We start from the raw sequence: 26,121 nt of genomic DNA on the forward strand, positions 1-26,121 counted from the left end.
GCGCCGCCCGGCGTCCCCGCGCCACGGTCTCTGTGCAGGCGGCGGGCGCCCCGCGCCCCAGGTGCACGCTGAGGTCCGCGGGCGACGAGGAGCGGCCCGGGTGCACGCTGAGGCCCGCGGCCGCACTCCGGCTGGCCCGCCTGCCGCCTCCCGCCCCCCTTCTGAGGCTTCTGAGGCCGGGAGGAGCTGCAGTTCTGCAGGACCCCCGCCCCCCGCCCCCCGTCCGCCCCGGGACAGCCCAGCCGCGGGGACTTGCTCCGTCTGCGGTGCGTGCAGGTGGTCCGGGCAGGCGCTGCCACGGGAGGCTCCCCACGGGAGGAGGCGGGGCGCTGGGTCCGAACTAGGCTCTGCGGAGAAGTCCTGGCAGGAGCGCGCGGGGCAGGTTGCAAAGCAGAAGGGACAGCCCGGACTGGCGTTGAGGCTCAGGGAACCGACGGAGCGGGCTGCGTGGCTCGGGGCCCGGAGCGTGAAGCAATTAGGCTTGTTTGGGCGGAGAGTTGCCCAGGGAAACCGAACACTTAAGAGCCACTTCTTTGCGCTCTCCAGCCTGCTCTTGGGTGCTGGAGTCAGAGCCCCGGCGAGCGCGCTCCCTCCTCCCTCCCACGCTCCCTCTGCTCTTCAGTCTGCGGGAACCAGGCGCAGAGGGGCCCAGACGACCGTGGAGGATGAAGAAATAGCCTTGGGACCCTTGGAAAATGAGGCCGCCGCCCCTGCTGCACCTGGCGCTGCTTCTCGCCCTGCCCAGGAGCCTGGGGGGGAAGGGGTGTCCTTCTCCCCCCTGTGAGTGCCACCAGGAGGATGACTTCAGAGTCACCTGCAAGGATATCCACCGCATCCCCACCCTACCACCCAGCACGCAGACTCTGTGAGTACCTGGGGGAGGAGAGGGTAGGATCCAGAGGCAAGGGCAGCCGCAAAGGTGGACAGAAGTGCACCAGACGAGCTTGAGAGTAGGCCAAAGGCGTGTGTGTGTGTGTGTGTGTGTGTGTGTGTGTAATGAGTAAAAACTCAATTTCCCAAATTTGGGATTGCTGACACCCCAGTTACTCCTAACACAAGAAAAGGTAACAAAACTTTGGTACAAGTTGAAAGTGAGAGTTGTCCTTCCTCAAGAGCTGCTGTTCTTCACGTTGCCTAGGCCCAGCTGAATCTGGCCTTCACTTCAGGTATTAATCACATTAATAGCAACTCAAGAATTGACCTCTAAGGCAGAGGCCCTGCCTTTTTTTTTTTTTTAAGATTTTGTTTATTATTTATTTATTCATGGGAGACGGAGACAGAGAGACAGAGACAGAGACACAGGCAGAAGGAGAAGAAGGCTCCATGCAGGGAGCCCCCAACGTGGGACTCCATCCCGGGGCCCCAAGATCAGGCCCTGGGCTGAAGGCGGTGCTAAACCGCTGAGCCACCCAGGCTGCCTGGGCCCTGCCTTTCAACTCTGAATTCCTCACACCCAGCACAAGACCTGGAATAGGTTAGTGCTCAAGCCGAAGCCTGTTGAATGAATAAATGAACACATGAATATGCTAGTCTCAGATTGTCCATTGTGTGACAAGGAGAAAAAAAAACCAGAGACATCACTTCTTCAAAGGCTGCTTGAAAGGGGACAAAACTTCAAGTCATGGAAGGAAGATGTGGCTCTGACCGTGGAAGGGAACGTGGAGTCATCCTGTGTATGGTTCCACCAAATGTTGAGGAGAAAGGATAATATTGGAGGCAGAGCAATGAGGGCAATGAATGAGGAGGGAGGAAACCTGCATTGTCTTCATCCCTCTCTCATCAACTGTGAAATCAGGTGAGATCATTTATTTGGGAGGACCCAGGATTCCTTCTGGGTAAAAGAGAGGATTCAAACAGGTGCATTCTGATGTCTGTGATGCAAGTCAGGGGATCCACTGAATCACAAAGAGGAAGAACTGGATAAAGACAGTAGTGGGGAGAATGTGACCCTGAAATTAATGGGGGGCCAGAGGAGGGATGGTGTTCTGAGGAATGAACTTATTCTGAGATATGGAAGAGAAATTGATGAAAAGCATGAGTGAAATGGCATGCTAATTTAGACAGTGGCCACAGACACCTGCAATAGTGGCAAAGTGACTTTCAAATCTTTGCCGGAGGGTGGGGGGTGAGTGCAGTGGAACTCTTTTGACAAAGGAAAGCTTATGAGAGAAGTCAAGTATGTAAAGCTAGCAATTATGTTGTGCTTATTGCTGTCCCCAGCACCTTACACGAACTCACCCACTGACTCCTCACAAAATCCAGCTGAGTAGATAATTTTACGATTCCCATTCTATAGGTGGGGAAACTGAGGCACAAAAAGTGAGGCAATTTGTTCAATGTCATGCAGTTTGTAAGTTGTGGTGCCAAGATTTGAAATAGCACAGAGCTGCATTCTGAAACACTCTGTTCCAGATGAAAGCAAATCTCACCCAGCATTTCCCCAGTATGGTCAGAAGAAAGAAAGTAAGAAAAGAAAAGCAAGAGAAGGAAGAGAGAAAATATGTAGAAACTAAGAAAAGGAGGTTGGGGGAGGAAGGAGAAAACCAGAAAGGCGGAGGGAAGGAAAAAAGAGGATGGGAGGAAGGGAGGGGGGACAAGAAGACTATATCTAGGGTATAGGGGGCATTTCCTGCTGAAATAAACCAGATCTTTGTCATTAAAAACCTGTTCTGAGTAGTAACCACTTTCTGAAACTCGATGCTGTGTAACCACTGCCTAGCTGTTTTACAAATTATTATGGTGCTGAGAGCATTTTTTCCTAAGCCTTATCTTCTATCCATGTATTATGGTGCTGAAAGGTAAACATATTATCCCTTTCTGCATTACTCATACACTTGCCTCGTGGTCTGGTAGATGGATGGGAGAGAGCTACACTGTTTGTGGTTCTCACTGAAACAGTGGTTCTGAATCTTCTTCTCCACTCTCCCCCACCAAGGGAGTATGATTCACTCTCATTACAACAGTGGTTCTGAATGTAGGAAGTAAGGGAGAACTGCTATACCTATTCTCCAGTGGAACATTCTAGAATCTTTGATATGTGGTTAGTTTAAAAAAAAAAATTCCTCCTGAGAATTACTGATTTAAAGGAAATTAAATGAAGCCAGTAGAATAAAACTAAAAATTTAAATGTTGGCATATAATTGTAGATCATATTACCTCAATACCAAGGGTAGCAAGATGGACCCATTACTCTCATTCAGAGAATTGCCATTTGTTACCTGTGTACACAAGAGGACCATCCCTTCTCTGAATGAGGAGGATGGGGTTTGACAGTCTTTCTGGATTTATGTGGATTCTTCTTCAAGAACGTGCTGCCTTGTTTTGTCTTGTCCTTTGACCTACCTGCTTTCAGGTTCATGATGGTGACAATCATCATCATCAAGTGACAATCACTACTTCCACCCCCTCCAACTCCTTCCAACTCCCGTGGAATGGTGGTTTGTCCATCACACACCTGTGTTCCTTCAGAAATGTTTCTAAAGGAGCTGTTGAGGCTATTCTTGTTTTCAGGTTCTGAATTTTGCTTCCACTGTTTGCGTTCTGCATCCGTGGTTCTAACTGATGGACCAGCCCAGTGTTTTCTAAACTGAAGGTATCCATTCACCATCTTCAGCATTTTTGCCCTATCTGTGCTCCACCTGTGCTATTACTCACTCGGTATCTTTAAGCAACTCACTTCTTTAATGGAAATAAACTTATTTAGAAAGCTTATATCATGACTATAAATGGGAAATTAGCTTATATCATGACTATAAATGGGAAATTAGCATGACTTGCTATAAAAAGGAGGTAATCCAGAAAGCTAAATACATTGGAAACACAAATGTAATTATATTCTAGCTCAAGACTATTGCCTGTGAATGCTCTAAGCCTGAGGCTGACTTTCTTTTGTTAAAAGGAAAGAAAGATAAGTGTTAGAGAAATATTAAAGAGATACCAACTCAACATGCTGTCCTTGATGGTATCAGAAAAATTGAAAACCATAGAAAAGGGAATCACTTGTTCATTGTGATTCAATATTATTTAATGCCATGTGGGTATTCCACCTAAAGCAATCTCATGCCATACCTGTTTTCCATGCTTAGGGAAATGTGGATTTATCCCATATTTCACAACTGTTTTAGTCACAATCAGGTTCATGACCTGAATAACATTTGATTTCCAACCTAAAGCTTTAGCACCCACATGCTTGCCAAACACACCCCAATATATTGTGCCTTACGAGGATGGCATCACTTCATGCTTCTAGACTCCATGATTTATTCTCTTTTTATTCTCTGTGTGTATGACTCAAGGTTTTTGATGGAAAGTAACAGGAAACCCAGTCTGTCTAGCTTAAGGAGGGAATAAATGTTCTGAAACAATAACATGTAATTTACAGAATCATTGTAGATTCAGGCTTTCAAAGTAAGCCAAGGCCCAGGGCAGGCAGGGAGTTGGAGCCATAGCCAACCATCTGGTTGGAACAACTCCATAGACAACATCACAACCACAGCCACTGGACATCTGTGGTGATGGGCACCTCGTTCTGTAGCTGCTGTCTGTGTGCAGCCATCAGTAATTTCTCAACTGTTCCTGCCACTTTTTTTTTAATTGGTGTTCAAATGCCAACATATAGAATAACACCCAGTGCTCATCCCATCAAGTGCCCCCCCTCAGTGCCCATCACCCATCACGCAGTCACCCCCATCCCCTGCTCACCTCCCTTTCTACCACCCCTTGTTTGTTTCCCAGAGTTTGTTCCTGCCACTTTGAATCACCAGCCAGAAAGTGATATCCATGATGGGAACATCTGTCTGCCATAGGTTACTTGCTGTGTCCTAGCTGCTAGGGTGGAGTAGGAGGAGGAAGGTTCCTTTTCTTTTACTTTTGGTGTCGATAGTGAAATCAGTAAAGAACTGGGTCTTTCTATGATAGCACACACACAATGGGGAATTTCCCACAAAAGAGGGGCTATATCCCCTCAACATTGCTTATCACTTCCTTCATCCTGCAAATATTTACAAGTATTGGCTATGTTCCAGGCACTGTGCTGATGCTCTAGATTTGGTGGGGAATGACATCAACATGTCCCTGTCCTCAGAGATCTTACCATCTAGTGTGGAAGCTGACTATTAATCAAATAATCACATAAATATATCATTCTGTAAATATGTTGAGATTATACTTGGTAGGGATGGGGGTGGGGACTGACTTAAACTTGGGCTCAGGGTAGGTTTTGAGCTACATTCTGAAGCAGTAGAATTTGGGCAGAAGGAGTTTCAGGTGTGGAGGTGGAGGGCAAGAAAATGGTGCTCCAGAGGATGGAACTGCTCATTTGAAGAGTGTTGAAGAATTCTAACCTGAATAGTGAAAGAGTTCGATTTATTCACTTAGAAAAAAGGTACTGATGATCAACAAAATATGTTACTACTTTCTTTGTAACGCAATACAGGTCAAGGTGAATTCTTATGTCAGTGGAGGCAGCCTTTAAGCCAAAAAAAAAAAAGACTTATTGAGTAATGACTGGTTTTAAAGACAAATATTTGATTCATTAAAGTAATAAATGTAACGACTAGTTCTTTCTTGAGTTTTCCATGTGTTTACTATTTTATTTAGGAATTTATAAATTAATTATAATAATTACTTCAAGGAAGATTTTACAATTTAATATTTTAATAAATTAGTTACTAAAAAATAGCACAAGTACAAATTTAATATATTTTCTTTTAAAGCCTTTGTGCTTTCCAAGTACTCAGAAAGTTCTAGAAAATCTATTAAATTAAGCATTATAAGTGCCAGGAATCCTAAGTATTTTAGAATCCCAGGGCTATTTATAGGGGCAGGAGAGTAAAGTGTACTCTTTCTGAAGTGAGATCATCTTGGTTGAATGCCTTGCTCTACCATTTCCTAGGCATGCTTTTGGGAATATAGAACAGGGAAAATATTTTTCCTTTTATTCTTCTAAATCCTGGTAACAACAACAACAACAAAAAGATTAACAGCAGAAAATCATACAATTTATTTAACATAAGTTTTGTGCGACATGGAATGAGGACCTAAAGATCCTTCTAAGGAAATGAAGACCCAAGGAAGTGATTAAACTTGATTTTTTTTTAAAGATTTTATTTATTTATTCATGAGGGACATACAGAGAGAGGCAGAGACATAGAGGGAAAAGCAGGCTGCCTGCGGGGAGTCTGATGCGGGACTGGGTCCCAGGACCCCAGGATCATGACTTGAGCCAAAAGCAGATGCTCAACTGCTGAGCCACCCAGGCATCCCTCAACCTGAATGTTTTTACATTAGGTTTGATAAAGATTCGGAAGTCATGGAACAATGTGATAGGACAAGAAGAGGGGATGAGCTAAGTGTAGAAAAGTGGGAGACACAATAAGTTCAGACCCTTCAAATTCCTATTATCCTCCTTTTGTCTTTGAGATAAAGATGCTCCTTTCCTCTGGGTATAGGGAAGACACCCCTCATGTGAGGACCTTGTCCTCTAGAGCAAGGTCCTGTCTGCACCTGCTAGTTCCCAGTTCCCCCAGCTTGAAATATTCAGTATGCCAAGGTGTCCTGTTTTGAAGCAGTATGTTCTGAACCCCATCAGGAATATTACCTACTTGCTCTGTACTTCAGTTTCTTCATCTGTAAAATAAGGATAATTATAATACCTGCCTCATTCAATCGCTAGGAGGTATAAATGAGTTAATGGTGTTAAAAGATAATTTTCAAAGAAAAGTAAAATCATGATTCTCCTACAGCGATAAATTGAACACATCAAAGATTTTATTTAACTTTATATACTTATTTAACTCTAAAATATTTATTTAATTCTAAACCCTACAGTGTTTTAATTTCCTAAGGCTGCCATAACAGAGTACCACAACAGAGTGGCTTAAAACACCAGAATTTTATTCTCTCACAGTTTTGGAAGCTTAAAGTCTGAAATCAAGATGCTGACAAGGCTATGCTACCCTGACATGTTTGAGGAAAGAATCCTTCTTTGTCACTTCTTAGCTTCCAATGACTGATTGCCATCCTTGGTTTTCCTTGGATTGTAGTGGCAGGACTCCAGTCTCTTGTCTCTTTATTTGCATGGCCTTCTCTGTGTGTCTGTCTCTGTGTGTCCTCCCCTCTCCTTACAAGGATACCAGTCATTGGGTATAGGGCACACCCTAATGGAGGATGGCTTCTACATAACTAATTATACCTACAAAGACCCTATTTCCAAATAAGGTCATATTCTGAGGTCCAGGTGGATGTGAATGGGGGGGGCACTATTCAACCCACTACAGTGAAGAAATTGTAAAATGTTGCAATTATGTCTAAAAAGAATCTACAAAATGAAAAATTATATATGAGGAATATTGAAGTGAATGTGCTAATGGAGGCAAAAGTGACTTCTTTTATAGCCAGGGGATGGGGTAGAGTCACTTGAAGCTCTACCAGACAGGACAGAATTTGCCATGTCTACAGACAAAATTCTTTTGCATTGCTATCAATTATCTGCAATCTATAGAACTGTAAAAGAACTCCCATAGAATCAGATTCAGAATCTTGAAAGAATACGCTCTAGTCAATGGAGAATTTTTCACAGAAGCATAATTTTTTCCCCTAGGTTACATACAAAATGCCTAAAATGGTTACCAGCTTCCAGTAAACACTTTACAAATAAATTCAGTAAAACATAATTTCCTTTTCAACTTAAATCACAGGTTGAAATAAATTACTCAATTATACATTTTAAATTGAAATTGCATGGCCAATCTATTAGATATTCCAGTAGGCTAAGTTTAAATAACACAAATACTGAAAATATCAAATATATATTGACTGTTCTGAGGTTTTTTTTTTAAAGATTTATTTATTTTAGAGAGAGGGAGGGGCAGAGAGAGAATCTCCAGCAGACTCCCTGCTGAGCACGGAGCCTAACTCAGAGCAACATCTCACCATCTTGAGATCATGAGCTGAGCTGAAATCAAGAGAGATGCTTAATAGACTGAGCTACCCAGCACCCTACTGACTATTCCTAAACTCAATGCAAATTAATACTATGGGTCCGATTTAGATTTTCATTTCCATTTTTAATTCTAAATTTTTCCAACCTAAAAGATATTTATTCATTGAGCAAGCTGGGCTCTCCCCCACCACTTATGAACTGCAGTTCTTGACGGTACCATCCACTGGCTTCCTAGGTTCCTTATAGTTAGGGTTTCCCTATCTAAAAGGAGCTTCCTCTTATACCTGTTATCCAGGTGTAATTAATAGCTTTTTTCACTCCCAAAGCTGTCTCAAATTGGAGAATAAATTACTAATACGTCTTACTAATAGACCACTGAGTCCAGAGGCCCATGGGACATGTTGGAACATTCTGGGCTTTATTTGTTGTCATCATAACTGAGAGTCAATAACTTAAGCAGGGGTTGGTCTTTTGGTATCACCTCAAAATCTGCAATCCCCGCATAGACGGTAGTGAATGTCCTTCGTAGTGTCAACCACATTTTGTATTTGTTTGGCTCTCTTACAATACTTGTGTCTTCCCTTCTGGTTTATTCCAGGAGCAACCTAACAGGACTCCTGCTTCTACCTTTGCCCTCCACAGACTAGTCTTCACACAGCAACTGGAGAAATATTTTTAAATGTATGTCAGGTCATGTCGCTCCTCTGCTCAGAACCTTCTAGCAGGCTTCCTAGTTATCTCAAGTCAAAAACCAAAGCACTTACAGTGGTCCCAAAGGCCCTATATGGTTCAGGCCTTCTTTATTTTTCTTTTTATTTCTTACTACTCTCACTCATAATTCAGCTTTTAGTCCATTGGCCTCCTTGCTGTTCCTCACACTCATCAGGCTTTCCACATTAGGTTCCTCCCCGTACCTCAAACCTTATTTTCCCAGATGTCCCCATGGCTAATCCTCTCGCCTCCTTCAGGTTTTTGTTCAAATGTTACCTTCTCAATAAGGCTTTAATAATAATTCTATTTAAAATATAGCACTCCTGGGGCACCTGGATGGCTCAGTCTGCCTTTGGCTCAGGTCATGATCTTGGAGTCCCACGATGAGCACTGTGTCGGGCTCCCTGCTCAGCAAGGAGTCTGCTTCCCTCTGCCTCTACACCTCCCCCCAGCTCATTCTCTCTCTCTCTTTCTGACAACAGTGTCTTTCAAATAAATAAATGAAATCTTAAACAAATAAAAGAAAAATAATATTTAGCATTCCTGCTTTAAAAAACAAATCTGTAGTACTTGGCACCTTCTTATATATGACATAATTTGTTCTTATGTTTCATATTTGTGTCTTTCCCCAAAGGGCAAGGATTTTGTTTTGGTTTGATATTGTTGTTTGCATTGTTCAATTATGTATCCCAAGTGCCCAGAAGGAGCCTGGCATATGACTGGTAGCCAATAAATATTTGTTCAATAAATGAATGCATGGATTAGGGTCTCCAGAGCAATGTTATATCATTCCATTGGGTTCTTCATACTCTTTCATTCTTTTTCAAAGTCCTTGAGTTTTATTGCCCTGTTAAGGTGGATGAAATTCTGCCTTTGTTTAATATTTTTCCTGGCCCCATTAGATTTTTAGACACTATAATGACATCTAATGGGGTTCCACATCTCTCACTACCTATCTGACCCTACATTTACACTACTAAAACCATGTTCAAGATGCTCCTTTGTACAGCCACCTCCAAGAAATTAATTCCACCAGTGCTTCCTAAACTTTCCAAGTGTAGTGTCTTTAAGGAAGAGGAAAATGGAAGAGGGCCCCCAGAATATCTGAGACGAAGCAATCCAGAGCAAGCAGGACATTCCTTTGAAGTCTCTCATTTTATTTTTTTTTAATTTAACTTCAAAAAATTAGTGAGAATTTTGAACTCTTTTCCACTATGTAGCTTTTTCAGGTGGCTTCATATATAACGTTCCAGAATATTTGCTCATGCCTTTAAGATAATGCAGCTCCATTTGAATATCCTGGTAATTTAACTCAAGTGACAGTGTAGAGAATGGCAGCCACAGAAAGAGGCCAGTAAGGTGCTTTTAGAGGCAGTGCTATGTGTGCTTAGGAACTCAGATTCAACAATCAGACCTGCTCGGCAGAGTCCAAGCCCACTCTGTCCTAATCTCAGACACTTGGATCCAGAATATCTAGTTATTTCACCTGTATGAACAAGCCCTGGCTGTCCTGGAGTATGAGTCTGTTTTCTTATATCATCTCTGATGAAGTACTAGACAGAGAAAACTAATTCATAATACTTAAAACATACTGTTAAATGAGTGAATTTTATTTGGATTTATCAATTGAAATAGTTTTTTCCCTCCAGAGCTAAGAAATTGTTAACTTTCAACTGATCTATTTGAATATTTTAATATTTCCTTTTTTTAAAGATTTTGTTTATTTATTCATGATAGAGAGAGAGAGAGGCAGAGACACAGGCAGAGGGAGAAGCAGGCTCCATGCCGGGAGCCCGACGTGGGACTTGATCCCAGGACTCCAGGATCACGCCAAACTGCTGAGCCACCCAGGGATCCCCTAATATTTCCTTATTATACAAAGTATGTTAATTACTAACCCTTCAGATTAAGATTTGTTAACTGGAAGTTCATGGCCTTTCTTGGGGGTCCATGGTTGTCTTCCTGGAAATCTGCAGTTAAATGAAAATTTGTATACAAGTACATCAGGGCACTGCTGAGAGATTGTGTAACTTTCCTCAGATTATTAAAGGTATCCTTGACCACCCCCAAAATTAAGAAATTATGTTTTGGAATAATTTGACTTTTTTGTGTGTGACAAGGGTACATTGGTATTAACTATAACTTAATCTTTTTATTTTATTACAAAGAACACTAAAATATATATTTAAAAAATAAATCAAAACTTACTGACCTTTGATATTTTTTCTCCTGAATACATTACTATGATTACTTTTTCATACTTAGCACTTGTCTATCCTATGAATAGGCTCTTCATACAGAAACTCACTAAATGTGTCTATTCTTCAAGTCAGTAATTTAAAAGCAGATTTTTACAAGTGTCTAATGCTTTATATCTGACATTCTACCAACACTATTTCTATTCTCCCTGACTTGGTTTGGTATGCTTAATTATTCTTTTGCCTTTTATTACTGCAATTAAATAATTGAAGGAAGTTTTAAGTATGGGAAAAATGGTTCCATTTGTTCAGAGCTACAAATTAGATTTTAAAGGGTTCCATTTTGATGTCAGACTCTACTTACTTTGCTTTATCTAGTATGAATCCTAAAGAATATGTAGGGTGTTCCAAAGCAGGCACTTGTGATTTTTAGGCATCTTATAAATGTTCTCTTACATAGAGTAACATGTTAATCTGCCCTGGATTTTTCTAGTACAGCTCTATTTAAAATATTTTGCCATCAGAACATTCCAGAAATTCAAATATTTTATCATCATCATTTTCACTAAACTTCCCACACCCCTTTTGCACCTGGAAAGAGCTCCCTGCATCCCAGTTTTTCTTTCAAAAACATGATCTCTGTATTTATATGATACATGAAGCTTTTGGCTGACATTTTTGCAGGCATTAGCTTAATTTTACCCACACCCGAGTATTATCGTAATTACTCAACTCCAGAGAGGGATTGAAATTGTCTTTTCTTATTGCCAGCTACTGTCACTTTATATTTTGTTATTTCAATCCTCTTACGAGCTGGGAAACTAGAAGGCTAACTTTAGGGAAAGGATCTGTACATGACAATAAATAAAGGATCTAAAGGGAGGGCACAAATGAGGGGCTCTCCTGTGACGAGGTCTTTAGTGGGCTTTGTGGTTGCTCTATTTCCCTCTTAATACCCTTTCCAATTATTTCTGAGTATGTGGCCATGATTCAAAGATTTGTAATGACAGGAAATCTTACTCTAGACAGGTGGTGTTTTGCTGTGGTTACTGTTTGTTCTTTTCTTCATTTTTTAACCAATATTTACTGATCACCTAATATATGCAAGAACTATTCTAGGTATTGGAAAGATATAATAAATGAATAATAAATGACCTCCTTGATCTTACATTCTAGCAGGGGGAAATAGCTAAAAAAATTAATAATGAAACATAGAATATCAGATGATGATAAGTATAATGGAGAAAAATAAAGGAAGGGACGGGGAGAAGGAAGGCTGGAGTTGCATTTTAGATGGTCAGAGAAGACCTTGCTGAGAAAGTGACATTTGACTAAAGACCCAAAGAAGTCAAAAACACTAAGCCAGACTGACATCTGTGGGTAGGGAGAAAAAATTCTGAATAAATTCAAAAACCTAGAGTCAGGGGGGACATGGGAGCAACATGCTCCCATGTTTAAGTGACAAGGAGAAAAATGTGCCTGAAGCAAAGAAGGTTGTAGGAAATGAGATCACAGTAGTTATGGGAGACAGAGCATCTTGTACTTTGTAGATAATTATAAGGCATTAACACATATAAATATATATATAAAATAAATATAAAATACTATAAATAAATATATAAATGTAAAAGGATATGTTATATATATATATATATTTTTTTTTTAAGGATTTTATTTATTTAGTCATAGAGACAGAGAGAGGCAGAGACACAGGCCCCATGCAGAGAGCCTGACATGGGACTCGATCCAGGGTCTCCAGGATCACGCCCTGGGCTGCAGGCGGCGCTAAACCGCTGCGCCACGGGGGGCTACCCTATATATTTTTTTTCTGATGAGGTAAGAAGCTATTAAGGATTTTGAGCCCCACCCAGTTGCATGAACTGACCTACATTTTACTAGGAGCACTCAGGCTCCTATATTTGTTAATGAGGTGAAAAATGACAAGAGCTCCAACAAGCTTACTACCAGGGAAGGTGGTGAGAAGTGCTGGAGTCTTGGATTTATGATAAAAGCAAACCCGACAGGATTTTCTCACAGAGTATGTGGAGTCTGAGTGAAAGAAGGGTAGAAGCAGTCCAGTGTAATCAAACTGTCATCAATTAACTGGCTGTTCTTTTTAAGGAAATTTACCTTATCAACGGTATAGTATAGGGTTCCACTGCTGGTAGTTTGGTCATTCACAAAGGCCCTGATGAAATTTGATGAAAAGGAACCTATCTTGGGCTTCCATCCCTGTCACCCATGGCCATTTTATTCATGCCCATTGCACCAGCACTGGGTGACATCTACAGAATAAGTCATCCTGTACCCATGGTTGTTGAAAATCATCTTTGTGGTAACACTGAAAAAAATCTCCTTAGAAGAATCCAACATCCCTTTCAATCAGTGGATTTCTGGTTTCAGAACTCACGAAGTTCTTTCAGAAATCTGCATCTTAAGTTGATGAAATAGTTACTTTTGATGTAATTGAAACACAGTCCCAGAGTTAAGAATTTGCCATAACCTTAATTTTTAGGTTGAATTAATGCCTCGATACCAGAAAAATAAACTATAAACTATAATTACAAAAACATCTAGTTCCTTAGAGTATTTTGGATTTCTGAAAATTGCCATGATTATCTCTTAAGAATTATTCATGTGTTACTTCTATTACATAATAACAGTTTGAGCTATAATATGAATTAAATGGGTTTTTGTACTGCCTTAAAAATCTGTCACTGTTGGTTTCTTGTTGTTGATGTTGTTGTTTAGCTTAATTATGTACTGCATCAACTCTGTGTCCAGCCCCATGCAATATGTTTTCATATATGGTATCTCACTTGGGACTCATACATCTCTGTTTGACTCTACTTGAGATGAGGAATCTGAGACACAGAAATGTCATCTCTCTTATCTTTTATGTCACAGCTAGTAAATGAGAGTATTCAAACTCAGGTCCCCTAGCTCCAAATCCAAGGCTCTCTCTTCTATTCTATAGTAGCTGTCTTCCTAAATCTGGTCTCTTCCCCTCCTGTTTCTTCCTTCCCTCCCATCCTCTTCCTCAATTGATATGAAATTCATACAGGGTACCATTCAGTGGTATTTAGTACATTCACAGTGTTGTACAACCATCACCTCTAGTTCCAAACCATCAGGAGATTGTACTGATCACCCAGTCACTCCCCATTCTCTCTCCTCCCATGCCCCCTGGAAATCACTAATCTGCTTGCTGCTCTGTCTCCATGGATATACCTATTCTGTATATTTTATATAAATGTAATCATACATGTGACCTGTGTGCCTGGCTCCTTTCACTTAGCATAATGATTTCATGTTTCATCCACATTGCCTGAATAAAAGGAATGTGGGCTGTCAGACAAGTGCCCTGCTGGGAAATAAATGTAAACAGGCCAAGCTTTATGTACTTTCAGGATTTTTCAAGCAGGTTCATTTCCAGCATCTTGGTGTAGAGAGTAGTCCCACTCCATGTCTAAATGCCTTACACTTAGATATAACTATTGGAAAGCCAAAAATGTCCATAGTTATTCCCAGAAGCTTAGAGCTACAAAACTCTTTCCCATGTCAAAAGGTTTTGAGAGTACCCATCTTATGAAGGAGAATGTTTCAGCCAGCTGGCTGAGCAACACCGTGCACTTATCCCTTGTGGATCCCATGGCAATCTTAGTCAACACTTCTAGAAAGAAGTGACTAAAAGCAATGCATGAGCCATTATCCAGAACTCTTTTACCCTTTTACGAGCCAATACTAATGCAAAGGCTTTTCTCCGTTATAGGCAAGCTACAAAACTCAAACAATATCCAATTTGTAATGGCATTTATTATAATAATATTGGCTTCTATATATCTTCACTTAACAATTTAACCAATATGCCAATAAAGAAAATTTGCTGAGAACAAATAAAAGGTCAAATGAAAAAAAAAAGATTATTCTTCACCCGAGGTTTACTAGAGCTCACTTCTCAGCTATTTCTTCCCAAACCATTCTGGAACTTGGAGATAGAAGATGTGTGGCCAAATTCTAGCTCTCCACCAACTCACTGTGTGGGAGAATCTGTTTCCTCAATTCACAGGATGAACAAACTAGTAAGATCTATTATGCCCACATATGGAGTAGTTAGTTATGAGGATTATGTGAGGTAAAGCTACTATCGGTCTGTGAAATAGCTGGTTACCAGAATGAAGCCTGATCAAAGCTGACCAGTATCACAAATGCAGTAGTGAGTCTGAGAGCCTGTGAGACCTGGTCTGATTTAACTGTTCGTGTGGGGATTATATTGATTTGGAGAGGACATGCTTCCATCAGAGACCATTCAGCAGCTGTTTGGCTTGAGGATTATGCAGCTTTATTAAGACCAAACACTTGTCCACTGTGTAAAATGCACATTTTAAATATTTGTAAGATTGCTTATCTTCTTCCGGAGATATTCATCCCTGGGGAGTTATTGTCAGTAGGGTAAAGTGACCGAAATTCTAGCTGGGGATGTTGCGGGGGGGTCGGTTTCCATCCCAATAGGGACCATAAATCTGTAAGGATCTATCTGTTCTGTGTCAGAGTTTGGCTGAAAAGCCTGTTAGGATTTCCAAACTCTCCAGATGCCCCTATTTAATGCTTGGCTGGCCTTCTTATGTAGCATAACCAAGTTGCCATTTCACAATCATCCTCAATCCCTGGAATCTAAAACAACAAAGCCAGAAGCTCTGAAATGTGCTCTACGAAGCATGAAAGAATCTATTAAGGTTCTGTCTGATTCAGTTCTGTATGACAAGAGAAGTTCTAATATATTTATGAAGAATTCATTTTACTCATAAGAAACTTGGCACTTTATAGAAAGTATATATCTCATGACCAAAAAGACCCAGGGTAGCATGAAGAGGCTATGGTTTCATATTATATACAGTATCTTCATTTTCAATAGCAATAGAGGGAGGGGAAATACCTTGAATGAAGCTAAGTCAGCTAAAGTCATGGTAAAAAGTAGAAGATGGGGGGTAGGAGTGGGAGCACCTGGGTGGCTTAGTCAATTAAGCATCCAACTCTTGATTTCAGCTCAGGTCGTGATCTCAGCGTTGTGAGATCGAGCCTAGTGTCACACGCTGCATTGGGCATGGAACCTGCTTAAGGTTCCCTCTCTCCTTCTCCCTCTGCCCCTCCCCTGCAAAAATAAAAAAAATTAATAAGAAGGAAATTTCCCACTTAATAAGGAAGTTATTGATGAACACTTTAGCAAGGCACTTAATCTTTTTGTGTCCCATCTTTTCTGTGTAATGAAACCATAGGACGGCTCTCTCCTACTTTGGAGAACTATTTTGAAGATCAAAGAATTAATTGTTCAAATGTACAAAGTGATCTTGGTTATTCAGAGACAGTCTTTCTCATTCAGCAGACTAAGAATATAGGGCATTATGTTTTATCAAATATTTGGGGGAACACAGGTTTATCACATAGAGATTTTGAGAGATTCAGATTGTAAAAACAAAGCAACAAAAAAAATTTAAAACCATCTCCACCCATCCTTTCATCCTCTACTCTTCCAACAAGGCAAGAGAACTGTCCTCCAACTGTATCTGTGCTCCCTGGCTCCTCACCCCCTACTTTGACTTTTTCCTTCTCTTTCCTCTCCCATTGTCTTTCCACTCTTGTCTAAACACACTCAAGTCTCTTTCTGCTAAAACAAAATTCCTCCATTGTTCCCACATCTTAGTCCATTCACCACTGCTGCTTCCCTACCTGTCTCCTTTTCTTTGCACCTGAACTTCCGTGAAGACTTTTCTCAAGTTGTTCTCTTGATGTCTTTATTTCCATTCAGTCTTTAACTCACTGTAATTTGGCTTCTGCTCCCATTACTCAATTGGAAAGGCTCTTGCCAAAGTCACTAACAACCTTTGTTGCAAAATCCAGCGGACATTTTTAGATCCTTTCCTGGATTGAACCCATGGTGGCTTTTGTAGTCATGACCAGTTCTGATTCCCCCACTCACACTCCTTGATTGCCTGCTGCCTCAAAGTGCATCTCTGATCAGCATGGGAGGTTGAGCTGCTGTTGTACAATGAGGGCAGATGTTGATGAGCCAGTTAGGAGTACTGGCTGTACCCCCTTGCATCCTAAAATTAAATGCATTCTTTTTAAAAAATATTTTTTGAGTATAGTTCTTGAATTCAGTAAAGTTGCAGGATACAAAGTCAATACCTAGAAATTGGTAGCATTTCTATGCACTAAAAATGAAGTGGCAGAAAGATAAATTAAGAAAACAATTCCATTCACGATTGCACTAAAAAGAATAAAATACCTAGGAATAAACTTAACCAAGGAGATGAAGGACTCACACTCTGAAAACTATAAAACATTGATGAAATCAAAGAGGACACAAACAAATGGAAAAACATTCCATGTTCATGGACTAGAATAATAAATATTGTGAAAATGTCCATACTACCCAAAGCAAGCTACAGTCAATGGAAGTGTGTTCTTGAATAGAGCACTCACCTCCATGGCTGTCGCAGCCCACCCCTTGTGCTATGATCTACTTCCCCATACACATTTGGAAAGCAGATCATCCAGGATTCCAGTAGGTCTGTCTACTGGCAGAAATTTAGAAGAGAGATTAGGAGGATGAACTTCAGCCCCTGCTGCTACAATTGATGTCAGGGCCACAACTGATGCTTGCATTTCTCTCCATTGTCCATTCTAGATTCCCTCATACTCAGCTTTCACCTCTGCTGGCCTTGATGAGTTATCTGTTGGTACAATCCAAGCTCTTATTCCTGAGGGGTCTGAACCCATGGTAACTATACTCTTTTCAGGCAGGGGTTGCTGGGATTGTTTATTTTAGTCATAGTTGAGCAAGTGTTATGGCATGCCCAAGTGGATTCCATGATTTCCACATATATTCCTCCCTACTCTCACTGGGTCACCGCAGACCTATCTCTTCCCTTTGATCAGGATCATTTATTCCTACCAAGATAGTAACTCCTCCTTTAGTCTACTGGTCCTTGGGTCCAAAATTCCCAGGTGGCAGTCATCACCTTTAGTTCCCTGCAGAGCCTGGAATTGTAGGGATTAGAAACACAAAATCCCTCAGTGGATAATTGGATATAAAGGCAACTGGGGCCACTCCTGATTTTGCCCTTTGATTTCCAGACCTGCATACTCTTTCTAATGGGACACAATATCCAAATAGAGATCTGTGATTTAATGTGTAATCTGCATGATGATGATACCCCACCAGGAGTATTGCCTACAAGTTGTGCCTTTGGCAAATTATTCCACAGTTCTGTAAAACCAATTACTTCTGGATTATGTGGTACCTCATATGACCAGTGAACTAACCCCCGCCCCCATCTCCTTCTCTGTGAAAAAGGTCTCATGAAAAAAAAAAAAAAAAAAAGGAAAAGTTCTCATGGTTAGATGCTATGTTGTATGAGATTATAAACCTGGATCACATACTTTGAAATCTCCCAGATAGTGGTGATAGGCTGAGGCTGTAGAGACAGGAAAGTTGAACAGTTACCAAGAGTAAGTGTCTACTACTATGACAAATAAACCACTGGCCCTTCCAGGAAGAAAAGGCTCAATGTGGTCAATTTTCCACAATACGGTACCCTCAAATAATAGTGCCACATTGAAGTCTGTTGGTAACTGGTTGGACTTTCAATGGTGGTAGTAGACAGATCAGCCTTGATTAATGGGGTCCATGCTATTGACATGTAGTTTCCACTCTGTTAATGGGCTTTCTGGTGGTCATTAAGATTTTCAAATTTCATGCCCACTCCTATATATCTAGTCCAGACTTTTTTTTTTCTATACTCTTCTAGCCTTTTTCTTCCCAAGCTCTGACCAACTCACCAATCCATTTGCTCATGAGTTCATATATATTCTTATCTTAGGCTATTTTTCCATGAAATCCACCCATTGGGAAGATAGTCCCTTGCTGCTGTTTTTCAAGGCCTGCTCTCCATGTGTAGCTCATGTCTATTTTGGGTGGACATACTTAACAAACATCTATATGCCAAACCAAATGCTCTACTAACCAAGCTCTGGCTTTTGTCTGTTTCCTTTAGTTGCTCATATGGGACACTTAATACAGCCATAGCTGTAAGCCAACGAAGGGACAGTAATGTAATCTTAGTTGTTGACTTGGAGGTTTAGAACACCAGCTCATACAGCTTATTCATGGTTTGTAGTCCTGCTCACAATTGATCTTTGATATACTACTTTCCATCTGATTAATTGCTGCTGAGTCTGCTTGATGTTATAATTTAGTGGGTCCTCGAGAACTCAGCTCATGATAGGCAATTTAGGATGCATGGTCACTTGGTTTCCATAGTCAAATATTCTATCTCATTTGACTGAGGGCCCAGTAGCATACCAAGAGCTGTTTTTCTGCACTGTGGATGTGTGAACTTGCTCCAGAATGCAGGAATTGCACTAGAGTCTCTTATGAAGGCTTACCTTAAACTCTGCACCACACTCTCTTTTTCCTCGTTGACATCTCCAACACGATAGAGTGTACCATATCATATGACCCAAGCTGCATGCAGAGTCCTGCTTAGCCCCTACTCCAAGCTGGCAGACTTCCATGTCAACTAAAATATGCCCAGAGCCATCCTTGTACAGTATTCCACTGAATGAATAAACCATAATTTATTTGACTATTCCTACTGGGGAATAAGTAAAAGCTTAACTGTAAGTCCTGAGTTTGGTCTTAGGTTTTTCTGATTTCTCATTGACTAAATAAGGGCTTTCACATTTAGTTTTCAATAGTTTGTTAATTGTCTCAGCTTTCATTATCTGTCTGTAGTAGCCTCAATACAACTTAATCAAAATCAGCTTATTGCATGGATGCATTGCTTTTCTTCACTTCCTCATTCCTACCCCAGCCTACCACCTACATACTTTTCAAGGCCACGAATCATTGCACAGGCTACATTTTATCTAATTTAAGTAGCTTTATCTTCCAGTTCACTATTCTTCAGCTGACAACCCTTCTGTTTAATCCATCCAGTATAACTATATGCATTCTTTATTTCTGTTATATTTCACTATCTGTTATTTTTTCATATTGTCCTACTCATTTTGTTTTTATTTTTCATTTTTGGGGTTCTAGTTATGTCTTTATGTCCTGGATTAACTTAAACCTAATAGTCACTATAAAATTATTCTGTTTTCTGAAATTCTTGGGGACTTCATTTTTTTCTTTTTTTTTTTTTCTTCTTTTTTTCCCTCTTTTTCTTTTTCCTTGAGGACTTCAATTTGCTGATTGTTGGGTCTACAGGTCTTTCATGGTGAATTGTTAGTGTATTATTTTATAATTTTGTGTTATTCATTTTCAGCATGACTATATCATTGAGAATATTGTACAGCCTGTGCTGAGAGCAGGAGTCATCGGGAACAACATTAAGGATTTCAATATTAGAGATTTCACCACTCAGGCCATATTTTATGTTACTATCTCAGCCTGGGAGATGCCTCAAGCAGGGAGTAGTTTAAATTCTCTCCCAAACACCCAAGTCCATGGGTAGGAGTGTGATTCCAGACTCTCAAGAATATTTTTTTAAATACAGAACATATACAAGGGATATACAGATATACAAACTGGTCATTGGGCAGATCTTTTGTGTCTCATATTTTCACTAAGTATGTTACCTTTTTACATTTCCAAGTTTATAGCAGTATCTTAGTTCCAACTCTGCCTTTCACATGTGCCAAGGTCTGCTCTTCTGACCTGGTGTCAGCATTAAAAGACAAGCTTCCCGGCTACTAAGTTTGGGAATAACTTCCCCACTATAACCTTCCCCACTATAACCTAGAGCACTTACACAGCTTACTATTCTGTTTGCAGTTCTTTCTGGGTACCTGGGGAGTTCTCTTTCTTCCAGGGAGTTCAGTGTTCATTGAAAGAATTATTATGTTTTATCCGTTTATAGGTGGCCACAGTGAGGCTTTTGGGTTAGATAGACTCCAGGAAGTCATTTTAGATTATTCATTCTAGATTATTCATTCTAGATTATTCATTCTACAGATATTGATTTTTTTCAATGGCTATAGTGGGTGCTGAAGCCTTTGCTTGCTCATTTCTATGTGGGTACCTCAACCTTGGTTCAATCTTCTTATATTAATTTTGTTTTAAAATTTTCCCACACTCTTTAATTGACAGCACAGCTCACCTGGGACTCTTCCACCAGGTCACGTAGCTGGGAGCTCTCTAATTGTCTCCTCCTGGTAGCTGGCAGACTGGCACTTCAATTAGCTTATATTACCAATGCTAACCTTTTTCCTTGATGCAGTTATCCCTTAAGTTCTAATATCTTCCTTTCACTCTTACATTCCTCACTGCTACTGTTTGTTCATTCCTTATCCCTCTTCAGATTGACTTCTGACCCCATCCTTCTGCCAAAACTTGTTATTCCATGAATACAAGGGTGTCTTTTCAATCTTCATCTTCTGGATGGTTTCTAATATTTGAAAATAGTGACTTTTCCTTTCCTATATACCCATGAGACACTTATTCTAAGAACTGGAAGTTCGATTTGAAGTTAGCTACTTTAAGGGTTTTCAAATCTGACTGCAGATTAAGATCACCAGAAGAACTTATTAAAAATATTGGCTCCTGAGCAATCCACGAAAACCCTTGCATAGTAGAGGTAAGAGGTAGAAGTAGAGGTTGGAAATCTGCATTTCAATTTATCTGTTCGGTTAGGTAAAACATCACATGGTAGACATGTAAACCATATGTACTGGTGGGTAAATGCTAAACCGTAAGTCACTCTTCCCCTTTCCCCCTTAGTCTCCCTTCCCTAAGGCAACTACTGTTAGTGGTTTCTCGAAGATCCATTAAGACACAAATTCCACGTTTTTAATACATGTTTCAGCTGATTTTAATGCAGCTGGTCCATCAAGTTTGGGGAGCCTTTGATCTTGTCCAACCTCTCATCTTTCTTGGAATTCTTTCTTCCCTTGATATCCTTTATGCTAGTTGTCCAACACTTTTGATAGTTTTAACTTTTCTTGGTTCATGCCTCTTACTTCTTCTGACTCCTCCTAAACATGGGCATTCCTTCAAGTGTTCCCTTTGGTCTTCTTTTCTGTCTATATATTCTTCCTTGACAGTCCCTCCCAGGCCCACAGTTTACTTAGAAAATACACTCATACCTCAATCTCTTGCTCCAACATTTCAAGCTAGTCACAGTCCGATATTTCTTCTACTTTTGGACATTTCTGCCTGGCTTTCTTGAAGGGCCTCAAATTCAACATCAAAACACACTTATTTTCTTATCAACAAACTGCTCATCCTTCTCTCTTTTCTATTATCCTTACAGTCTCCTATTATCCTTGATTCCTCCTCTGCCCCTCTGTTGTTATCTTACCTCCAAGATGTTCCACACTTGCATGCTGTGCTCTTCAGTTTTATTTATGTTACAGAATTTTGCATACTAGTTTCACTTCTAACTGTTTCTCAGTCCTTGGCCCATTGCTCACAGGTCTGTTGAGGATAGCATATCTTATTTATTTCTGTGTTTTCTGCACTTCACTCACTGCCTGGAACATAGTAAGTGTTCTATAAATATGTTGAGTCAAAGAAAACATGATAAAGCTCAAACTTAATGTGCAGTTGGGATCTTCCTTCCTCTAGTCTTTCTTTACTAGCCTCTTAAATTTAGATCCCTTACTTCAACCAGACTGAACTATCTGCTGCTCTTCCTGAATGTGCATTATACTTTTCCTTTTGTATTCCTTTGTATCTACTTTTCCTCATGTTTAACATGTCCATCTGCCTCCTGCCTTCCCATCAAAACCCTACAAATCCTTCAAGCCCATGTACCTCCTTCTTCATAAAAGCTTCCCAAGTCTTTAAAGCCCCAGTTCCCACAGCACTTGGATTCAGAGAATGCACTCATCATACAGAACTAGTTAGAGTCTTCCTTTTCTTAAATTAAATTTATAAAATCATGTAATTTTAGATGTGGAAGGGACTTTCAAGTTTATCTAACACAACCTTGCATTTTACAGCTAAGAGAACTGAGGCCCAGAGAGAATAAATATCTCACTAAGAAGTAAATGTCAGCTGGTGGCTAGATGAGCCAGACCTGGAAACTAACTCTTGTGAATCCATAAAAGCTATGCTTCCTATGCAAATACTCTGTCTTCTCTTCTAGACTATTAGTGCCTAAGTAGAGCTTGAACTCTGTTTAGCTTTGTTTCCCTTATAGTTCCTAATCTAGTGCTTTGCATACAGGAGGTTCACAAAATTATCCTGGATTGCTATGAACCCTTAATGTGCTGATTAATAGGTATTTTTAACCAACAGCCCTCCTATCCTGGTTACTCCAGATAACAGAGTCTAGAGTGGAGGCTCTTGCTGATGTGAGAATGAGGAAAAGGAGAAGTAAGCAGGGAGGACTGGTTGCTGCTTCCTTCCCAATGAGCCACAAAGAACCCAGAAGGTTATGTGGGAAATGCATCTGCACAGCCATGTTGGGTATCTATGGAAGGCTATTGGGGGAAACCAAGCTTTAGGGTAGTTCATAAGAAAGAGCTTATCCGCTGCCTCCCACTTCCTGTTTCCCATTGATCAGAGTTGCCCTTATCCCAAACTCCCACCCCACACTTACAGCTGTGACCTCTGGCCCTTAGATGGTTCCTTGGAAAGCTGGATCCCATGCCCCACTGAAAAACTTCTCATTAGTGTCAGACTAGAAGGCATACATGATATGAGTCTGACAAATATTCCTAAACCTCAGCCTGTTACAGCAGTTACTTTGATAGTTTTTGAAGTACATTGATGCTAGAAACACAAAATTAGTGACAATTTTCTTTAGACAGAGGCCTGAAACGGGAATCATTTTAAAATGTTTTATACAAGGAAACAGTGATGATTGTGAATAAGAAGATTTACATGCAGATTGAACAAGTCCTGATTTTTCTCTCTTAATCAAGGATAATTGGCAAATGCATACATAGCTCTTAAAAATTAGTATTTTCTCATATGATATTATGATTCAAAATTTAAAGACCTATAAACTCATCTTTCCATAAAATTACTCAGTATAGTGCAAAACAGTCCATCCTTTTAACCTGTCACTCGATCCTCCTCTGTAAATCATACTTTTAATGAAAGTTGCTCACCAGTGCACATGATAAAAGAGACTTGAGTGCGGAGAGTTCTTTTTTTTCAAACAAGTGGTTATACCTACTTACGAAAAAGACTTGAGAGCTTGGACATATTCCAAGAGCCTCTGAATATTTTTCTTCAACAGAAATTCCAGTCCAGAAGTTCAACAACCCAGGTTTGTTTTCAAAGAAGGAATAAAGAAACATATTCCATAAAGATGGGCCAAAATTTGAAAGCAATTAATGGTGACAGGTCCAAGGATTTTACTTCATTTTATTATTAACACTACCATTCTTTCCAGATTTTATTGTCAAATATTGGAGAAGAGGAGGGAAAAGGAGTCTAGCAATTGAAGAGAAAATTCAATAGAAAGGGGCATATAAGAGCCATGCTCAGAGTAGAGAAAGAGTAACAAAAGACTCAGCTGACTGCAGCCAAGGGATACTGGAAAGTTAGCAAATAACAACAGGTGACAAACAGGAACCCAAAGAAAGTCTACTCATGGATTTCAAACTTTGAAAAGAATATTACAGACTAGATCAGCTGACAGTTTAGGTGGAAAAGTTGCTTTAAGTGAATTTATACATCAATGAACTTAGAGATTACATCCCTAGGTGCTAAAGTGATTCGGTCATACATCTCTGAGGGCACTATGTAGAATTACTGGGGAATCTTGGAAAATATGTGTTGAACCAGAAAAATAGGATCACTTTGCCCTGGTTTTCTAAAAAAAAAAAAGGCGGGGGGGGGAAGATACTTCCTATTTGCTGGGTCACTTAACTACTCTGAGCCTCTGGCTTTTCTGTAAATTGATGACTATTTACTAGCCGTATTATCCATCAGAATTGTTTTGAGAATTAAATAAAATAAGATATGCAAATTAATCCTACATTGTAAATCTATAAAATATTACCAATTATTGAACTGTCTTCCTTCTTTGCATGTTCATTGCACTTTACACATGACTCTGTTACAGAACTTAATATGCTGCATGATGGAAAAGTTTATGTCCAGTTTTCTAACTGGAATGTGAGATACTCAAGAAAAGAGACTGTGAGTTATTTTTTTTATGACCTTGCAACCCCAAACACTGATTAGCATTTAATGGGGGCTTAGTATATTTTTGACAAATGAGGCAAGATTAAGAAATAATCTCAGTAAGCTGTGCTGTAAGTCAAAATGCACAGGATGCTATTTAACTGAGATAAATGTAAACCCTACATTTAGGTCTAAATAATACTGGCACAATTACAAGGGTAACTGTAAAAGTAAACTGGTGAAGCTCAAGCCCAAAGGTCACAGTAAAAACCTCTGGGAGCTGTAGTCGACTATAAAAAGAGCCAAGAGAAAGATGAAATTTCCAATAATATTAATATTAATTTTGTCAATAGTACATGGCATCCAAATCAAGAGAAATGTTAATCTCATGCATTCAGTGCAAGTTGAATCACATTTTAAAAGGGAATTGACAAACTAGAGTAAATCCAGGTGGCTGACATTTAAAAGGATATATTATAGAGTTGGAAAAGCCCCAATAGGTCCCAAGGGAAGAGAAAAAGAAGAGATTGAGCTGTCTTCAGATATTTAATGCTATCCAATGTTGCCCCGTAGGTAAAACTTAGACCAAAAGAAATTATAATTCCAAACTGGGTTGTCGCATCTCAAATTCAGATGCAATATAAGAAGGAATGTACTAACAATAAAGCTCTTCAACAATAGAATGGACTCTCCTACAAGATGGAGAGACTGTCAGGGAGGTATTCAGGCACAAGCCGAATGCCCACGGTTTAGATATTTCTTATACTCTTATCCATGCCTAGCATAGCAGTGAACACACAATCCATATCCCCCAAATATTTTTCATAGATCAATGCCAAGGGAAATAATCATATTTAACTATGAGTATATGCCTACTCTGCCCAGTAGAGTTTAGAACTGTGCCAATCATTTAGAGTAGTCATCTCCAGATGTAATTCATTGTGTATTCCTATCAGTAAAATTTTTGAATATGTACTCCTTATATACATTCATTTCTAAATTCCATGCTATACAACTATACTAATCAGCACATCTTGTACATGTTTACAAGATAGATATAATATAAAGGTGAAGGTGTGAAATAAGAAAAAGAAACGCTAATATGTTTTCTTTCTGTATGAAAT

General features: G+C 39.9%; 1 protein-coding gene across 3 annotated transcripts in view; it reads left to right on the top strand.

Annotated features, from left to right (window-relative positions):
• The first annotated feature begins 362 nt into the window (after nt 1-362).
• Nucleotides 363-26,121, top strand: part of TSHR (thyroid stimulating hormone receptor) — a 154,224-nt gene continuing 128,465 nt past the window's right edge. The window contains exon 1 of one of the 3 annotated variants that reach the window (XM_072839569.1): nt 363-865. In XM_072839569.1, the coding sequence (XP_072695670.1) occupies nt 696-865 (170 nt within the window). In that variant the 5' untranslated portion in view covers nt 363-695. The remainder of the gene's footprint in view (nt 866-26,121) is intronic. The other 2 variants (XM_072839570.1, XM_072839568.1) reach the window with 2 other exon arrangements.

The sequence above is a fragment of the Canis lupus genome, chromosome 9 (assembly GCF_048164855.1).
Source record: "Canis lupus baileyi chromosome 9, mCanLup2.hap1, whole genome shotgun sequence".
NCBI lineage: Eukaryota > Metazoa > Chordata > Mammalia > Carnivora > Canidae > Canis > Canis lupus.